This window comes from Heterodontus francisci, chromosome 2, assembly GCF_036365525.1.
Source record: "Heterodontus francisci isolate sHetFra1 chromosome 2, sHetFra1.hap1, whole genome shotgun sequence".
Taxonomy (NCBI): domain Eukaryota; kingdom Metazoa; phylum Chordata; class Chondrichthyes; order Heterodontiformes; family Heterodontidae; genus Heterodontus; species Heterodontus francisci.
The window spans coordinates 71168726-71187523 of NC_090372.1; the positions used below are offsets into that span (position 1 = coordinate 71168726).

Below are 18798 nucleotides of genomic sequence, written 5' to 3' on the forward strand. Positions count from 1 at the left end.
ACTTGTTCCAGAGATTCCCAGATGTTGAAAATGGTTCAGTTGAAGCAACCTCCAATTCTTAGCAGCAGCTGGCCTTTACTCCAATAGTTTTAGCTGGGAATTCAATGAGAGTGGAGGACAGAGAACCCAAACAAAGTTAGTACATTAATAATCTTCTCCACCATAGTTTATTTTTATTTATTTATTTTTTTTATTTAGAGCTGAGACAGGCCCTTCGGACCACTGAGTCCGTGCCGACCAACAACCACCCATTTTATGCTAATCCTACATTAACCCCATATTCCCTACCACCTACCTACACTAGGGGCAATTTACAATGGCCAATTTACCCATCAACCTGCAGGTCTTTGGCTGTGGGAGGAAACCGGAGCACCCGGCGGAAACCTATGCAGACACAGGGAGAACTTGCAAACTCTGCACAGGCAGCACCCAGAACTGAACCCGGGTCGCTGGAGCTGTGAGGCTGCGGTGCTAACCACTGCGCCGCTAACCACTGCGCCACACAATTGAATATACTACACCACTAGTGACAGTGTAATGAACAGAAACAATGTGGGTGATTGATAGTCCCTTTTATTCTTAGTAGAAAGGGTCAGTGATTGAAGTTTAAAACTGAACAGTACTGTGTTACAGAATGGTAGAGAATACCATGAACAGGACACACATGGTAAAAACTAGATAATTAAAAATTCAGCTGCAACATTAATAGTACCACTATTTCCAGGTTGCTCAATCAGGAGACAAATCTATCCATCAATAAATAAGGCGGCAGATACTGTGGCTGACAGTTATTTGGCTGTGGCAGATTTGAGATAAGCTATCAAGTCTTCACGCTCACTCTTCTTCTTGAGACCTGCAAAGATCATTTTTGTTCCTGGGATGTATTTCTTTGGATTCTCGAGATAAATCCGGAGTGTCTCCTCATCCCAGGTAATACCTACAAAGAAAAAGACAACATAAGCACCATCTTCTCTATCAAAATGAAAAAAATACAAGAAAGTGTTCCTCTCCTCCCCCAATAAAACAGATGTTCAAGAAATGGAAGGCCGTCCTCATGGTTCAACAGGTTTACATCACGAGCAAGAGCCATGCAGAAACAGGCCTCATCAGCAGAGGGAATGGGAGTAGAGGCATTGCAGTTGGCGGGAGTATCCCTTGCTTATAGGAAGCCACAGCTCCTACACCTGATCACTATCCAGAAACCACTGCTGAATGTTCTAATGACATTGGTGGTCCAAGCAGCTTCAAACAGGGATACTCACTTAAGCAAGGTCATGAAAGGTATCCATGGAATTGCATACCACAAAAGCAGTGAATTTAGGGCCAAACATGAAAGTGACAATGTGTTCAAGAAATAAGTTAGCGATATGCATCTTCAAGTTGGTTGCAAAGTAATTTCTTAATGTGCAATTTCGTCATTGATACCTTAAAAATCAGTTACTTTTTATTCCTGGGAAATCAATCCATGTTTACTTAGTTCATCATAGCTCACTCCTCTAGCTAGGTGAATAATCACTGGACTGTCCCTTCACTAGGCCAATGTATCACCTCTAAAGTATATATTCTAGATCTTGATTGTTCAACATGTCATTAGCATAAGCTCACTTTGCATCCACTGCATGTACTTAAGAATGCTACAAAAGGTGAAATGAGTCAGTAATCTTTTATTAAAAAAAAGGATGGAAATTCAGCTTGGGTTGAATCAAACACAGAGGGCATAAACAATCCAAAACAATAACTGCAGAGAGATTATGGAATCAGTTACAATGGGGACCAAAGATTATAGCTGCAGTCATCCCAATGTTTAACTGGAGGAAGCCGTGACATCCAGTCTTGGAAAAGACAGACAAGCATTTTTCCTCAGAGGCAATGGAGGGATCAAGAGAGACAGTGGAGGTAGAGCTAGGGCATACATGTGGAAGCTGACCCCATGTCTTCAGATGATGTTGCTCCAAGTAGATAAGGGTACAGGGCAGCATCTTGGATGAACTTTGGGTGGGGGGGGCAGGGAAAACTGTTCAGGAGTAGAAACTATTGTTGGATGTGGAATCAAATGAGGGAAGTCCCATCAAGCTGGACAACTGACTTGACATAAAAAAAAATCAACACATCCCAAAGATTTTTTTGTCCTTCAGAGAAATAAAATTCCTATCAACACTGCCATAATCCCTTTCATACTGAGCTTAATACCAGGGTCCTATATCAACTTGTGCAATGCCTTTGAAAGTCTACAGAAGCACAGCATTATTTCTTTAAATAACTAACAAATCGGTCACTTGGTACTATAGAACTTGAGCATTGCAAAAAAAAAAAGACATGCTGTCAAAGATTTTTGTCTTGCACTCATGAGGACAAATGTAAGAAAGCCAAATTTCAAACGGAGCAACAATTTATACTGAAATGAGCAAAAGGGTGCCAACTGTTGAGGCATTTCCATGGAGAATGCAGCAGGGAGATATTGTCCCCCTATACTTTCATTTAATTAAAAAAAAAGGCACAAAGCTTGGACACGTCCCTTTTGCCTGCAGAGGACAGGTCCCTGCATATGAATATATGTAGCTTCTAGTAAGTGCAAGTGAGCTACATTGCAAGCCTGACTGATAATGTAATTCTTAACACACTTGGGATTGGTTCAGTAAGTACTGTCCAATCGCGGAATTACATCCGTTAGACTTTGCGTTGTGACTTTTGCAAGTATGGGCTGATTGAGTAGTCAGTACTCTGCCTATTGCGAACAGCCGAAGGGAAATGCTGTTTGATATGATCTGCCAGTCGTTGATACGTACAGCAATTTGTACCTGACATTGTACCAGCACTGAAATCCATGCACATTACTCATTTGTGTGGTAGGCAGAATGCCAACTTCAAATTTGTTACCCATGTTTCCTTCAAGAATATTACCCACTACTGAGGTTATGCTCACTGGTCTAGTTACCTGTTCCCCCCCCCCCCTTTAAACATAGGCAATCCTCATTAGGAGGAGGTGGTCATTCAGACACTCAAGACTGTTCCACCTTTCAACTAGATAACTGATTTGCATTCATTTCCATGCCTTGATTCTGTAACCTTTAATACTCTTGCCCAAAAATCTATTCACCGGGGTTAAAAAATTTTCAATACCCTCAGCTTTTTGGGGAAACTTCAGTTACCACACCGTTAGGCTGGTTAGCAAAATTGAAGGCCACGTGATAAAGAGTAGTAATATGGATACCGAATTGGCTAAGGCATAGAAAAAAAATTGTAGTGAATGGAGGGAGGTATATAGTGGTGATCGAGGTTCAGTACTAGGACAACTACTGCTTTTGATGTACATTACTTACTTGGACTTGGGTACAGGGCACAAATTTGAAGTGTAGTAATCAAAGTAAGACTTCAAGAGGACTAAGCTGGTAGAAAGTTGACAGGTGATACATTTTAGTAGAATGGGGAAAATAATACATGCTAAATGATAAGTTAAAGACAGAAGTTATGCTAAACCTACATTAAAAAAAAAACTAGTTTGGCAGCAGCAGCAGGGCTACGTGCCCAGTTCTGGGCATCAATTTGGAGAGAAGGTACAAAAGAGATTTATTAGAATGGTTCAAGGGATGGGAGATTAGAGATACGTGGACAGGCTGGAGAAGTTGGGTTGTTCTCTTTGGAGCAGACAAGGGGAGGAGATTTGATAGAGGTTAGATACAGTCAGAGAAACCGTTTCCCATGGCTGAAGGGTCAATAACCAGAAGGCAAAGAGATCACACCATGAGAGGTTATGATTTGGAATGGACTGCCTGAAAGGGTGGTGGCAACAGATTTAATAGTATCCAACTTCCTGTTGGAGAAAAATATTCAAAGTGATTCTTGACAACGCAGGTGGCTGCCAATGTCATCAGACTGCGCACATGCACGAATGAGCTCCTGCTCTCCGTACATGCGCGGCATTCCGCATTGCCAGGACTTGGCGCATGCGCAGATGACATCGTGTAACACGGTGAAGCAGGGGAAGAGTGCGGGGGGAAAAAGGGAGCAGCCGAAGACCTTGGTGGCAGCAGGTGCGCTCTCCTTCTCCCCCCCCGCCCCGGCTCTTTTCTCCGCCCTCGCGGGTTTACGTCGCCTTGTGTTTGAGCAGTGCCATCTTTAGTCCTGGCAGCTGCCTGAACAGTCGCAGGCTGTAATGTTTTAGTGGAACAGGCTGCATTTGCACATGTGCCAGTGCAGTGCCATCTAGTGGTTGCATTGTCAGCAAACGCAGCCAAAAATATTACAGAGATATGGGGCAAGAATCAGGAAGTGGGACTAACTGGATTGCTCTTTGAAAGAGCTGGTGCAGACTTGATGGGCCAAATGCCTGCTGTCTGTGAACATAAGAACTAGCAGCAGGAGTAGGCAATTCAGCCCCTCGAGCCTGCTCCGCCATTCAATACCATCATGGCTGATCTCACCTTGGCCTCAACTCCACTTTCCTGTCCATTCTCCATAACTCTTCAACCTGTTTCTAATTAAAAATCTGTCTACCTCCTCAAATTTATCCAATGTCCCAGCATCCACTGCACTCTGGGGCAGTGAATTCCACAGATTCACGACCCTTTGAGAGAAGTAATTTCTCCTCATCTGTTTTAAATCTGCTACCCCTTATCCTAAAACTATGACCTCTCGTTCTAGATTGCCCCACAAGAGGAAACATCCTCTCTATGTCTACTTTGCCAATCATCTTATATACCTCAATTAGATCTCCTCTCATTCTTCTAAACTCCAGAGTAAAGGCCTAAACTGCACAATCTCTCTTCATAAGACAAGCCCCCCCATCTCTGGAATCAATCTAGTGAACCTCCTCTGAACTGCCTCCAATGCAACTACATCCTTTCTCAAGGGGACCAAAACGGTATATAATACTCCAGGTGCAGTCTCACCAATGCCTTGCACAGTTGCAGCAACACTTCCCTACTTTTATACTCTATTCCTTTAACAATAAATGCCAAAATTCCATTTGCCTTCCTTATCACCTGCTGTACCTGCAAACTAGTTTTCTGCAATTCATGCACAAGGACACCCAGATCCCTGTGCACCGAAGCACTGACGTTTCTCTCCATTTAGATAATAATTTGCCTTTCTATGCTTCAGACCAAACTGGATAACCTCACACCTAGCCACGTTAAAATCCATCTGCCAAATTTTGGCCCATTTATCTAATCTATCCATATCCATTTTTTATTTCTTTATTGCAACTTACTGTCCCACCTATTTTAGTGTCAACTGCAAATTTGGCTCCAGTACCTTCTATCCTTGCATCCAAGTCATTTATATAGATTGTAAATAGTTGGAGCCCCAAGGACCGAACAGTGTGGCATCCCACTAGTTACATCTTGCCATCCAGAAAAAGACCCATTTATCCCGACTGTTTTCTGTTGGTCGGCCAATCCTCTATCCAAGCCAATAAAATCGCCCCTAACCCCACGTGAACCTACCTTGTGTATTAACCTTTTGTGCTGCACCTTATCAAATGTCTTCTGGAAGTCCAGATAAACTACATCTACAGGATCCCCATTATCCACTTTGCTTATTACAGCTTCGAAGAAATCTAGCAAATTAGTCAAACACGATTTACCCTTCATAAAACCACGCTGACTCTGCTGTACCGTTTTATTTCAACTACGCTTTGAAGTGTTTTTTGGCAACAACCCAGATTGACGCATCTCTAAGAAATAGTTTCTCTCCATCTACTCTATAAAATTCTTTAATCAAATTAAAACATTTCAATGACATCACACTTTAAATTTTCTATATTCTAGGGAATAGTCAATGCAATCTGTCCTCAATTTAACCTTTCTCAACCCACTATCATTCTGGTTAATCTGCACTACAGTCCCTCCAAGGCCAATGCATCCTTCCTGGGGTGCAGTGCCTAGGATGGAATGCCCTCCTCCAAACTGAGGTCCAACCAGAGTTCTGCACAACTTTAACCTCTTGATATGAAGGTCAACATTGCATTTGTCACCTAATTTTTTGTACCTGTCCAGTAGTTTTGCGATTTTTGTACATGAACCCTCCTGTCCTCTAGTACAACTCCTAGTGCAAAGATAGGGGTCAGAGCTTCCACTATTTCTAGACTTCCCTCAGCATTCTATTTCTGTAAGATTGCAAGATATGACTAATTTTATTTCATTTGTGCAAAAGCAAATCTTCATGCAAGAGCCTCAATTCATTAACTTTTAAAATTATTCAGTCATGTCAATTTTAACTACAAAAAGTTCTTTCAGTTTGAGATAAATATTTGTCACTGCATGAAAATAAGAAATGACAGGATAATTTCATAGCTTAAAGTAGTACATAGCCTTTCTGAACATAGGGTTGTATATATACAGGCAGTGGCTTCATATGTGCTCCCTCTGATGCAAGTTTCATAGATATATCACTTAAGCCATACAAGGATGCAGGCTCTACTGCGCCTTAAATTATTTAAAATGCTTTTAACAAAAAGGGTGAGAAGCAATCTTAAGAGCCAAGTAATATCAAACTACTGCAAGACATCTAATTTTAAAATAACTTACTCTTGGCTTTAGTACAGTGTGTAAATTGTCAAAGAGGCAACCTTCAGTCTTCAACTGACTGCCAGCTCACAGTTTGTCATTGTGCTGAAACTGTACAACCACCACATGGGCTAGATTCAAAATGGCAATGCTGCTAGACAGGTTTCAAACTTGAAGTGGTCATGCAACTACCATTTGGAAAGGCCAAGTTGTTCATAGAACAGTTGCTTCTCACAAGTCACTACTGAAAACATTTTGCTAGCAATGTTCATTCAAGGCCAACAATGCTCACTGCATCAAAAGATCTGTTTACCAGATAGATTAGCATTTGCTGCCTTCAAAGATGCAACTGCTTGAGAAATATGCCAACATTTACAGGCAGTGTGTTTTTGACTGCAGTACATCAGTTTACTTTGAAATCACGGTGGAAAGCAAATTGGAGATCAAATCATTAAAACTAGGCAGTCAGATGTTCAGGAAAGCTCAAGACAAAAAGAGACGACTAGTTGGAACAAGCTAACATGTCCAGATAACAGGAAAGCTGAAAACAATTGTCATGTTAAAACTTCAAAAGCACCAAGAAAATTAATTTAAGTTTTATTTGATGCAATCTTTACACTTGAACTGCAAATCTTAATCCCATTTTCTTAGTCATTAATTCAGCTCTAGTTTCTTAAACTTTTAGAGCATATAAATGCTGTTTAAAACAAAACAAAGAATTATCTACCCCCAACACATCACAAGTGTCTGAATTAGGCTTAATCAGTATTTTCTGATCAATCTGCACATTAAAAAGAACAGCTAGCAACCAGTTTTAATACTTCCACAATGAATTATTATACATATATACATGGCTTGGCCATGTGAGCCACATAAAAGATGGCAGGATCCCCAGGGATACATTGTACAGCAAGCTCGTCACAGGTATCAGACCCACTGGCTGTCCATGCCTCCACTTTAAAGACGTCTGCAAACGCGATATGAAGTCCTGTGACATTGACCACAAATCGTGGGAGTCAGTTGCCAGTGATCACCAGAGCTGGTGGACAACCACAAAGGCGAGGCTAAAGAGTGGCGAGGCAAAGAGACTTAGTTGGCAGGAAAAAAAAAAAGACAGAAGCGCAAGGGGAGAGCCAACTGTGTAACAGCCCCGACAACCAATTTTATCTGCAGCGCCAGTGGAAGAGTCTGTCACTCTAGAATTGGCCTTTATAGCCACTCCAGGCATTGCTTCACAAACCACTGACCACCTCTAGGCACTTACCCATTGTCTCGAGACAAGGCGGCCAAAGAGGATGACAATGAATTATTCAATTTGACAGTTTTTTCATCAAGCATGAAATTTCCAAATCCGAATATAAAAACTGATTTATAGGCTAGTTCAAACATTAGGTAACAATTCAAAAGCTGACATAGAATGAAGAGCCTGAAGCCTGACTATTCAAGGCATCTATTAAGATACCTTACCACGCTATGTAACCAATTTATGTAACTATAGATTCAATTGTCAAGAGTTGCTGAATACAAGTTACAACCTCAGTCATCTTCATCTAAAACACAACTTGCCTTTGTTTTTGTTTGCGTCCGTGTAAGAAAATCCTGCAGCCTGGCCAGTCTTGCGTCCAAATAAACCAGACAGGTTTGGCCCAGTCTTGTGTTTGCCTCCACATTCAACAGTGTGGCATTGTGCACACTTCTGGATAAAGACCTTCTTGCCTTTCTCTACATCACCCATTTTGCTCTGTAATTGCTTGGGAAGGAAAAAAAAAAATAGGAGAAAGTATGAGTCAAACAGTACCACTGCCTATGTCCATTAATAACACTACACCAGCTCTGCCTTCAATTGTGAAAGTTCAACCATTAAAAGCACTATATTAAGGCACAGCATCTAAAAATCATCTGCATTCATCACCAATTTGTCAAGAAGTCTCTGCAACACCAACATGGAATGTTTATTAATTTCAGACTTTTGAAGCAGTGATATAAAAACAAGGAATGTTGGAAATACTCAGCAGGTCTGGCAGCATCTGTGGAGAGAGAAGCAGAGTTAATGTTTCAGGTCAGTGACCCTTCATCAGAACTGACAAATATTAGAAATGTAAAAGGTTTTAAGCAAGTAAAGCAGGGGGTGGGGCTAGAGATAATAAAAGAGGTGTTGATAGGACAAGGTCACAGAATAACTGACCAGAAGGTCATGGAGCAAAGGCAAACGGTATGTTAATGGTGTGGTGAAAGACAAACCATTTTTACAGAGAGGGTGCAAATTGACTGTAAAGCACAAAGCACTCCAAGCAAACATTAAAATTTTTTTTTTTTTTAAAAAGTGGGTAGGCACAGTCGAAACAAGCTAACCAAACTAAATTAAAAATAACTAAACATAAAAAAGGGGGGGGGGGGCCCGCTGTCATGCTCTGAAATTATTGAATTCAATGTTCAATCCGGCAGGCTGTAGTGTGCCCAATTGGTAAATGAGATGCTGTTCCTCGAGCTTGCGCTGATGTTCACTGGAACACTGCAGCAATCCCAGGACAGAGATGTGAGCATGAGAGCGGTGGGGGGGTGGGGGGAAGGGAGTTTGAAATGGCCAGCAACCAGAAGCTCAGGGTCATGCTTACGGACTGAGTGGAGGTGTTCCGCAAAGCGGTCACCTAATCTGCGTTTGGTCTGCCCAATGTAGAGACGACCACACTGAGCAGCGATTAAGTATACTAAATTGAAAGTAGTACAAGTAAATGGCTGCTTCACTGGAAAGGAGAGTTTGGGGCCTTGGATAGTGAGAAGAGAAGAGGCAAATGGGCAGGTACCTCCTGCGATTGCAGAGGAAGGTGTCGTGGGAAGCGGACGAGGTGGTGGGGGGTAATGGAGTGGACGAGGATGTCACGAAGGGAACTATCCCTTCGGTATGCTGACAGGGGAAGGGAGGGGAAGATGCATTTGGTAGTGGCATCACGCTGGATCTGGCGGAAGTGGCGAGGATGATCCTTTGGATCGGGAGGCTGATGGGGTGGAAAGTGAGGACAAGGAATGCAGACAAGCAGAGAGTTCACTGTCCGCAAGTTTAGCAATAGTTCAGAAAGTTGACAGCTGCTAAACTGAGTCTAAATCTAGTGTGAAAGCCCAAACTGAATCTAAAACAAAGCAGAGTGAGACTTCCTCATGCAGTTCACATCAAACTAGGCCCAGATATCAAGAGGAAAGAGGCGAGACCAGAGAGGGATTTGAAAAAAAATGAGAATTTTAAAAGAGACATTGCTAGACCAGGAGCCAACGTGGGTCAGCATACACAAATGTGGAAGGGACTGGATGCAAGTCAGGACATGGGCAGAGTTTTGGACAAATTCAAGTTTATGGAGGGTGGAAAATAAGAGGCTGGCCCAGAGAGCACTGGAATAGTCAAGTCTAGATTTAACAAAGCAATGAATGAGGGTTTCAACAGATAAACAGAGACGGGGTTGGAAACAGGCAAGGTTAGAGGTGGAAACAGGCAGTTTTGCAAGTGCACCTTGGGGTCAAATAGAACAGCAAGGTTGTGAATGGTCTAATTCAGCCTCAGACAGTGGCCAGAAAACAGATTTTGTGGCTACTGAAGTCAATGCCTTTGGTTTAATTGTAGGAAGTTTCTGCTTATCTAATACAGGATGTCAGATGAGCATGATAAATCAGACAGTGGAAGGGTGGAAAAAAAGTGATGGGAAGGTCAGGCTGGGTCAATGCACATGTGGAACCTGATGTTTAATGATGTCACCTACAAAATTCTAACAGGACTGGACAGACTAGATGCAGGAAGGATGTTCCCAATGGCAGGGCAGTCCAGGACCAGGGGTCACAATTTAAGGATAAAGGGTAAGCCATTTAGGACTATGATGAGGAGGGATTTCTTTAGCCAGAGAGTGGTGAATCTGTGGAAATCTCTACCAAAGAAAGCAGTGAGGCCAAATCATTAAATATATTCAAAGAGTTAGATATAGATATAGGGCTAAAGGAATCAAGGGATACGGGGAGAAAGCAGGAACTGGGTACTGAGTTTGGACGATCAGCCATGATCATATTGAATGGCAGTGCATGCTTAAAGGGCCAAATGGCCTACTCCTGCCCCTATTTTCTATGTTTCTATGCCACCAAGAAGCAGCATGTAGAGAAATAGCAGGGGGCCAAGGATAGATCTTTGGAGGAACTCCAGAGGTGATGATACAGGAGCAGGAAAAGCCATTGCAGGCAATTCTCTGAGACACTAGACAAATAAGAACAGAACGATGCAAAAGGCAAACCCACCCAGCTGGGTGACAGGAAGAGAGCATTGGAACAGGCTGGCATGGTCAAATGCTAAAGACAGGTGTAAAAGGACATGGGAAAGTTCAGTACAGTTAGTCACATTGGATGTCATGTGATTTTGAAAAGGGCCCTTTCAGTTCTGTAACAAGAGCTCGAGGTTGGCTCCTTCATACTCAAAAGTAATTTATAAAGTTATCAAAGCTATCATCTTTACATGAAAGCTGCAATCCGTTTTTATCCATAACTTTAAATTTCACCATACATGATCACCATTCACCACTTGAAATATGAAGATAGATTCAAGGTCAAACTGAAGGTCATTCTAAACCGCGAGACAAAAATCCTATTCTTGCAGATTTTCAAATGCCTTTAAACATCCTCAAACTCTGAATGGATTTTCCATTCGCATGGATGAGCGGAAATGAGACATTCTACACCAGTTAAGAGTGAGAAGCAGCCTCACCGTTCTTGTCCATTCAGGCTTCCGGAAGTGAGCAAAGTTCTAATATCGAAATCGATATTACGTAAGTTAGTCGAGAGGATTACAAAAGTCAAGGACCCAAATATGAATATCGTTCAGTATTGCAGATTTCTGTGACTCACTGCTACAGAATATCCTCATAACAAAAAGGTCATTTTGTAAGTTTGCAGAAAGTATTTAATGCCATTTGGCCTATTTAACCTCATTTAAGGCCAACTGAATACTTTTAAATTCCCCAAAGGAAATTAGGGAAGGAAATAAACTTGCAGGACTCCGGGGTTAGAGTTGGAGAATGGGACTGATTGGATTGCTCTCGAGAGCTGGCATGGACTCGATGGGCCGACTGCTCTCCCTCTGTACCACTATGACATGAAGCCCGGAGCCGGCAACAACCACCAGAAAATGAAAGCAAAGATACAAGATCGTGTTGCGCAACTTCCAACACCGATCCTGATGAAAACCAAGCGGCTCGACTAGTTTCTAACACATTTCCCATTGAAACGTGAATCACTCGCAGGCCGCGCACAGAGAAGCTGCTGTTCCGGTTAATGGATCCAGGACTGGGGAACCATTCACTCTGGAGAGCTGCCGCCTCCCTCACATGGACTGGGTGAAGATTCCCCAATTCGCCGGCCCCTGGAGCCAGACTGCGGTCAAGAGGCAGCAGCAGGATCCGGGCATTAGGAGCTGAATCTCTGACCGAGATCTGTCCTTGTCTGAACCGCAGCCGCACCGGCTCAGCTCACTGGGAGCACGGTGGCCATCGCTAAACCTTTCAAAGTCACACTACTTCTATTCCAATTCTTCACCCAGTTTCAGCCATAAACGCGCCCTCACCTTTCCACCAACTCCCGTAGTCAAGGTCGTCCACGCCGCCCGTGCGAGCCGCAGCTTTTTATCGGCAGCTGCAAGTGTGTGTGAGAGAGCACAGGAGATCCCGCCCCTCAAACGTGATCATTGGTCCCTAGGAACTGCATCAGCAACAGGCTCGAGTAACAAGTCGGCGATGTCCCTGTCAATCACAAGGGGGTGTGATCCCCGCCTTTCCGCTATCAGGTTCGGATGATCCGCGCCTCATCTCGGACCACAATGCTCCGCGGGTGATGACGTCGGAGTGAGAGCTGCAGCTTGTAACTCATACCTTGACCCCAGGCCTGTCAGAGTTAACTGTACTGTCCAATATACTCTTCATCATTCCATAGGACTATGTAACAGTCTGTTTAGTATGAAGTGAGCTGTAAAATATATTTAAAATCAGGATTGGAGATTCTATGCACGCCGTATTCATCATATGACTTGAAACCATATGACGTAGCCGGGATTCCCCACCTTCATTCCCGGAATGTAACTAATCCAGAATTAGCTTGAATTGTTGTTCAGTGTTTAAAATACCCCAGATATAGTTACAATTGTCTATATGTATTTATCAAAGTATTAAAATCAGATGTAGTGAACGTAAACAACGTTATTTGATAACGTTGTTAGGAATCGAATCATGCAAAGGAAGGTTATCTCTGAGGACGGGACATTAGTGACCTTCAGTGGCCATAAGGTGCATTACAGTGTAGCTTGGTTTTACACAGGGTTGTGCAATTGTACCATTCGAGTTTTACGGCATAAAAGATAGATATACAGTTATAACAAATTCTGCAAACATAGATTATATTATTTTAAATATAGGAATGCAATGATATTTGATTCTGAGCCGAGTTTTCAATTCATCCACGAGACCGGCTACTTCCTCATACATAATATCGCCCATCTCTGCTTTTGCATGAGTTCATTTGCTGCTGAAACTCTCATCTCTGCTTTTGTTACCTCCAGATTGGAGTATTCCGATGCCCTCCTGGCTGCTGCTGGACCTGTGATGATTGGCTCCCAATAATCATGACTATTTTTCTTTAGGTCAGGATGACTCCAGTCACTGGAGGGATTTCCCTTTGACTGCAGTGACTTCCGTTTTGCTGGGGCTCCTTAGTGTCTTTCGAATGCAGCCTAATAGATTCATAGAGTTATACAGCACAGAAACAGGCCCTTCGGCCCACCATGTCCACGCTGGCCATCAAGCACCTATCTATTCTAATCCCATTTTCCAGCACTTGGCTCCTGTTTCAAGTGAGAGTTCCTGCCTATACCACCCCCTCAGGCAGTGCATTCCAGATTCCAACCACCCACTGGGTGAAAAAGCTTTTTATCAAATCCCCCCTAAATCTCCTGCCCCTCACCTTAAATCTATGTCCCCTGGTTATTGACACCTCCGCCAAGGGAAAAAGTTTCTTCCTATCTACCCTATCTATGCCTCTCATAATTTTGTATACCTCAATCAGTTCCCCCTCAGCCTTCTCTTCTCTAAGGAAAACAACCCCAGCCTATTCAGTCTCTCTTCATAGCTGAAATGCTCCAGCCTAGGCAACATCCTGGTGAATCTCCTCTGCACCCTCTCCAGTGCAATCACATCCTTCCTATAGTGTGGTGACCAGAACTGCACACAGTATTCCAGCTGTGGCCTAACTAGTGTGTTATACAGCTCCATCAGAAGCTCCCTGCTCTTATATTCTATGCTTCGGCTAATAAAGGCAAGTATCCCATATGCCTTCCTAACCACCATATTTATACCAGTGCTGCTGCCTTCAGTGATCTATGGACAAGTACACCAAGGTTCCTCTGACCCGCTGTACTTCCTCGAGTCCTACCATCCATTGTATATTCCCTTCCCTTGTTAGTCCTCCCAAAATGCATCACCTCACACTTCGCAGGATTAAATTCCATTTGCCACTGCTCTGCCCATCTTGTCAGCCCTTCCATATCGTCCTGTAATGTAAGGCTTTCCTCCTTACTATTTATGACACCACCAATTTTCGTATCATCTGCGAGTTTACTGATCATACCTCCTATATTCACGTCTAAATCATTAATGTACACTACAAACAGCAAGGGTCCTAGCACCAATCCCTGTGGTACACCACTGGTCACAGGCTTCCAATCGCAAAAGCAACCCTCCACCATCACCCTCTGCCTCCTGCCACTTAGCCAATTTTGGATCCAATTTGCCAAATTGCCCTGGATCCCATGGGCTCTTACCTTCTTGACCAATCTCCCATGTGGGACCTTTTCAAAAGCCTTACTGAAGTCCAGGTAGACTACACCAACTGCTTTACCCTCATCTACAAATCTAGTCACCTCCTCGAAAAATTCAATCAAATTTGTTAGACATGATCTCTTCCTGACAAAGCCATGCAGACTATCCTTGATTAATCCCTGCCTCTCCAAGTGGAGATTAATCCTGTCCCTCAGAATTTTTTCCAATAGTTTCCCTACCACTGATGTTAGACCTTGTAATTACCTGGTTTATCACTACTACCCTTCTTGAATAATGGTACCACATTCGCTGTCCTCCCGTCCTCTGGTACCTCTCCTGTGGCCAGAGAGGATTTGAAAATTTGTGTCAGAGCCCCTGCTGTCTCCTCCCTTGCCTCACATAGCAGCCTGGGATATATCTCATCTGGGCCTGGGGATTTATCCACTTTTAAGCCCGCTGAAACCATTAATACCTCCTCCCTTTCAATGCTAATTTGTTCAAGTAAATCACAATCCCCCTCCCTGATCTCTACACCTACATTGTCCTTCTCCATAGTGAACACAGATGAAAAGTAATCATTTAAAGCCTCACCTACGTCCTCCGGCTCCACACACAGATTGCCACTTTGCTCCCTAATGGACCCTACTCTTTCCATGGTCATCCCCTTGCCCTTAATATACTTACAAAATGCCCTGGGATTTTCATTTATCTTACCTGCCAGTGTTTTTTCATGCCCCCTCTTACTTTTTTAAGTACCCTGCTACACTTTCTGTAGTGCTCTAGGGCATCCACTGTTTTCAGCCCTCTGAATCTGCCATAAGCCTCCTTTTATTTCCTTTTCCAATCCTCTATATCCCTTGACACCAGGGTTCCCTGGAGTTATTGGTCCTACCCTTCATCTTTAGGGGAACATGCTGGCCCTGAACTCTCACTATTTCCTTTTTGAATGACTCCCACTGGGCTGATGTAGACTTTCCTGCAAGTAGCTGCTCCCAGTCCACTTTGGCCAGATCCTGTTTTATCATCTTGAAATCGGCCTTCCTCCAATTCAGTACCTTTATTTCCAGCCCATCTTTGTCCTTTTCCATAAGTACCTTAAGTCTTACAGAGTTATGGTCACTATCTCCGAAATGTTCCCCCACTGACACTTCTATCACTTGTCCTACTTCATTCCCTAAGATTAGGTCCACTACTGCCCCTTCTCTTGTAGGACTTTCTACGTGCTGGCTCAAAAAGCTCTCCTGGATGCACTTTAAGAATTCGGCACCCTTTAAACCTTTTGGACTAAGACTATCCCAGTTAATATTGGGGAAGTTGAAATCCCCTACTATTATTACCCTATTATTTTTACAACTCTCTGAGATTTGCCTACATATCTGCTCCTCTATCTCTCCCTCACTGTTTGTTTGGAGGCCTGTAGTACACTCCCAGCAAAGTGATTGCCCCCTTTTTGTTTTTAAGTTCTACTCATATGGCCTCATTTGAGGAACTTTGTAAGATATCATCCCTCCTTACTTGATCAATAGTGCAATGCCACCTCCTCTTTTACACCCCCCCCCACCCCCCGTCATGCCTGAAGATTCTATACCCTAGAATATTGAGCTGCCAGTCCTGCCCTTCCCTCAACCATGTCTCTGAGATAGCAATAATATCATATTCCCATGTGTTAATCAACACCCTCAATTCATCTGCCTTACTTGTAAGACTCCTTGCGTTAAAATAGATGAAATCCAGATTTGCATTATCCGCTTGTGCTTTAACAGGTCTATATTTGCTCTGCCTTCCAGACTGACTTAGTTTCTCTTCTATATTTAGCTGTGCATCATCCCCTACTCATCCCCACAGGGGATGCTGAGACTAAGTGGGCCCACATCAGAGACGCCATCGATGAGTCAGCTTTGACCACATACGGCAAAAGTGCAGGGAGAAAAGCAGACTGGTTTCAACTTCATAATGAAGAGCTGGAACCTATCATAGCCGCTAAGCGCATTGCACTGTTGAACTACAAGAAAGCCCCCAGCGAGTTAACATCCGTAGCACTTAAAGCAGCCAGAAGCACTGCACAAAGAACAGCCAGGCGCTGCGCAAACGAATACTGGCAACACCTATGCAGTCATATTCAGCTGGCCTCCGACACCGGAAACATCAGAGGAATGTATGATGGCATTAAGAGAGCTCTTGGGCCAACCATCAAGAAGATCGCCCCCCTCAAATCTAAATCAGGTGACATAATCACTGACCAACGCAAACAAATGGACCGCTGGGTTGAGCACTACCTAGAACTGTACTCCAGGGAGAATGTTGTCACTGAGACTGCCCTCAATGCAGCCCAGCCTCTACCAGTCATGGATGAGCTGGACATACAGCCAACCAAATCGGAACTCAGTGATGCCATTGATTCTCTAGCCAGCGGAAAAGCCCCTGGGAAGGACAGCATCACCCCTGAAATAATCAAGAGTGCCAAGCCTTCTATACTCTCAGCACTACATGAACTGCTATGCCTGTGCTGGGACGAGGGAGCAGTACCTCAGGAGATGCGCGATGCCAATATCATCACCCTCTATAAAAACAAAGTTGACCGAGGTGACTGCAACAACTACCGTGGAATCTCCTTACTCAGCATAGTGGGGAAAGTCTTTGCTCGAGTCGCTCTAAACAGGCTCCAGAAGCTGGCCGAGCGCGTCTACCCTGAGGCACAGTGTGGCTTTCGTGCAGAGAGATTGACCGTTGACATGCTGTTCTCCCTTCGTCAGATACAGGAGAAATGCCGCAAACAACAGATGCCCCTCTACATTGCTTTCATTGATCTCACCAAAGCTTTTGACCTCGTCAACAGACGTGGTCTCTTCAGACTACTGGAAAAGATTGGATGCCCACCAAAGCTACTAAGTATCATCACCTCATTCCATGACAATATGAAAGGCACAATTCAACATGGTGGCTCCTCATCAGACCCCTTTCTTATCCTGAGTGGCGTGAAACAGGGCTGTGTTCTCGCATCCACACTTTTTGGGATTTTCTTCTCCCTACTGCTTTCACATGCGTTCAAGTCCTCGGAAGAAGGAATTTTCCTCCACACAAGATCAACCTTGCCCGTCGAAGAGCGAAGTCCAAAGTACAGAAAGTCCTCATCAGGGAACTCCTCTTTGCTGACGCTGCTGCTTTAACATCTCACACTGAAGAGTGCCTGCAGAGTCTCATCGACAGGTTTGCGGCTACCTGCAAAGAATTTGGCCTAACCATCAGCCTCAAGAAAACGAACATCATGGGGCAGGACGTCAGAAATGCTCCATCCATCAATATTGGTGACCACGCTCTGGAAGTGGTTCAAGAGTTCACCTACCTAGGCTCAACTATCACTAGTAACCTGTCTCTAGATGCAGAAATCAACAAGCGCATGGGAAAGGCTTCCACTGCTGTGTCCAGACTGGCCAAGAGAGTGTGGGAAAATGGCGCACTGACACGGAACACAAATGTCCGAGTGTATCAAGCCTGTGTCCTCAGTACCTTGCTCTATGGCAGCGAGGCCTGGACAACGTATGTCAGCCAAGAGCGACGTCTCAATTCATTCCATCTTCGCTGCCTCCGGAGAATACTTGGCATCAGGTGGCAGGACCGTATCTCCAACACAGAAGTCCTCGAGGCGGCCAACATCCCCAGCTTATACACACTACTGAGTCAGCGGCGCTTGAGATGGCTTGGCCATGTGAGCCGCATGGAAGATGGCAGATCCCCAAAAACACATTGTACAGCGAGCTCGCCACTGGTATCAGACCCATTGGCCGTCCATGTCTCCGATTTAAAGACGTCTGCAAACGCGACATGAAATCCTGTGACATTGATCACAAGTCGTGGGAGTCAGTTGCCAGCATTCGCCAGAGCTGGCGGGCAGCCATAAAGGTGGGGCTAAAGTGTGGCGAGTCGAAGAGACTTCGCAGTTGGCAGGAAAAAAGACAGAGGCGCAAGGGAAGAGCCAACTGTGTAACAGCCCCGACAAACACATTTTTCTGCAGCACCTGTGGAAGAGTCTGTCACTCTAGAATTGGCCTTTATAGCCACTCCAGGCACTGCTCCACACACCACTGACCACCTCAAGGCGCTTACCCATTGTCTCTCGAGATAAGGAGGCCAAAGAAGATCATCCCCTACTGTACCTCCATTCTGTATCCCACCCCCCTGCCAAATTAGTTTAAACCCCCACCCCACAACAGCACTAGAAAACCTCCCTGTAAGGATGTTGATCCCGTTCCAGTCCAGGTGCAACCCATCCGACTTGTACAGGTCCCACTTTTGCCAGAAATAGGCCCAATGATCCAGGAAACTAAAGCCCTCTCTCCTGCACCATCTCTTCAGCCACACATTCATCTTCTCTATCCTCCTATTCCTATACTCACTAGCACGTGGCACCGGGAGTAATCCAGAGATTACAACCTTTGAGGTCTTGCTTTTAATCTGCTACC

General features: G+C 44.1%; 1 protein-coding gene across 1 annotated transcript; it reads right to left on the reverse strand.

The window, feature by feature from the left end:
• Window positions 1–557: 557 nt before the first annotated feature.
• LOC137384683 (cytochrome c) lies at window positions 558–12178 on the reverse strand. Its single transcript, XM_068058956.1, has 3 exons — window positions 12097–12178; window positions 8073–8256; window positions 558–937 (listed from the first exon to the last, which is right to left on the reverse strand). The coding sequence occupies exons 2-3, from the start codon at window positions 8239–8241 to the stop codon at window positions 789–791; spliced, it is 318 nt and encodes a 105-aa protein (XP_067915057.1). The 5' UTR covers window positions 8242–8256; window positions 12097–12178; the 3' UTR covers window positions 558–788.
• Window positions 12179–18798: the final 6620 nt, after the last annotated feature.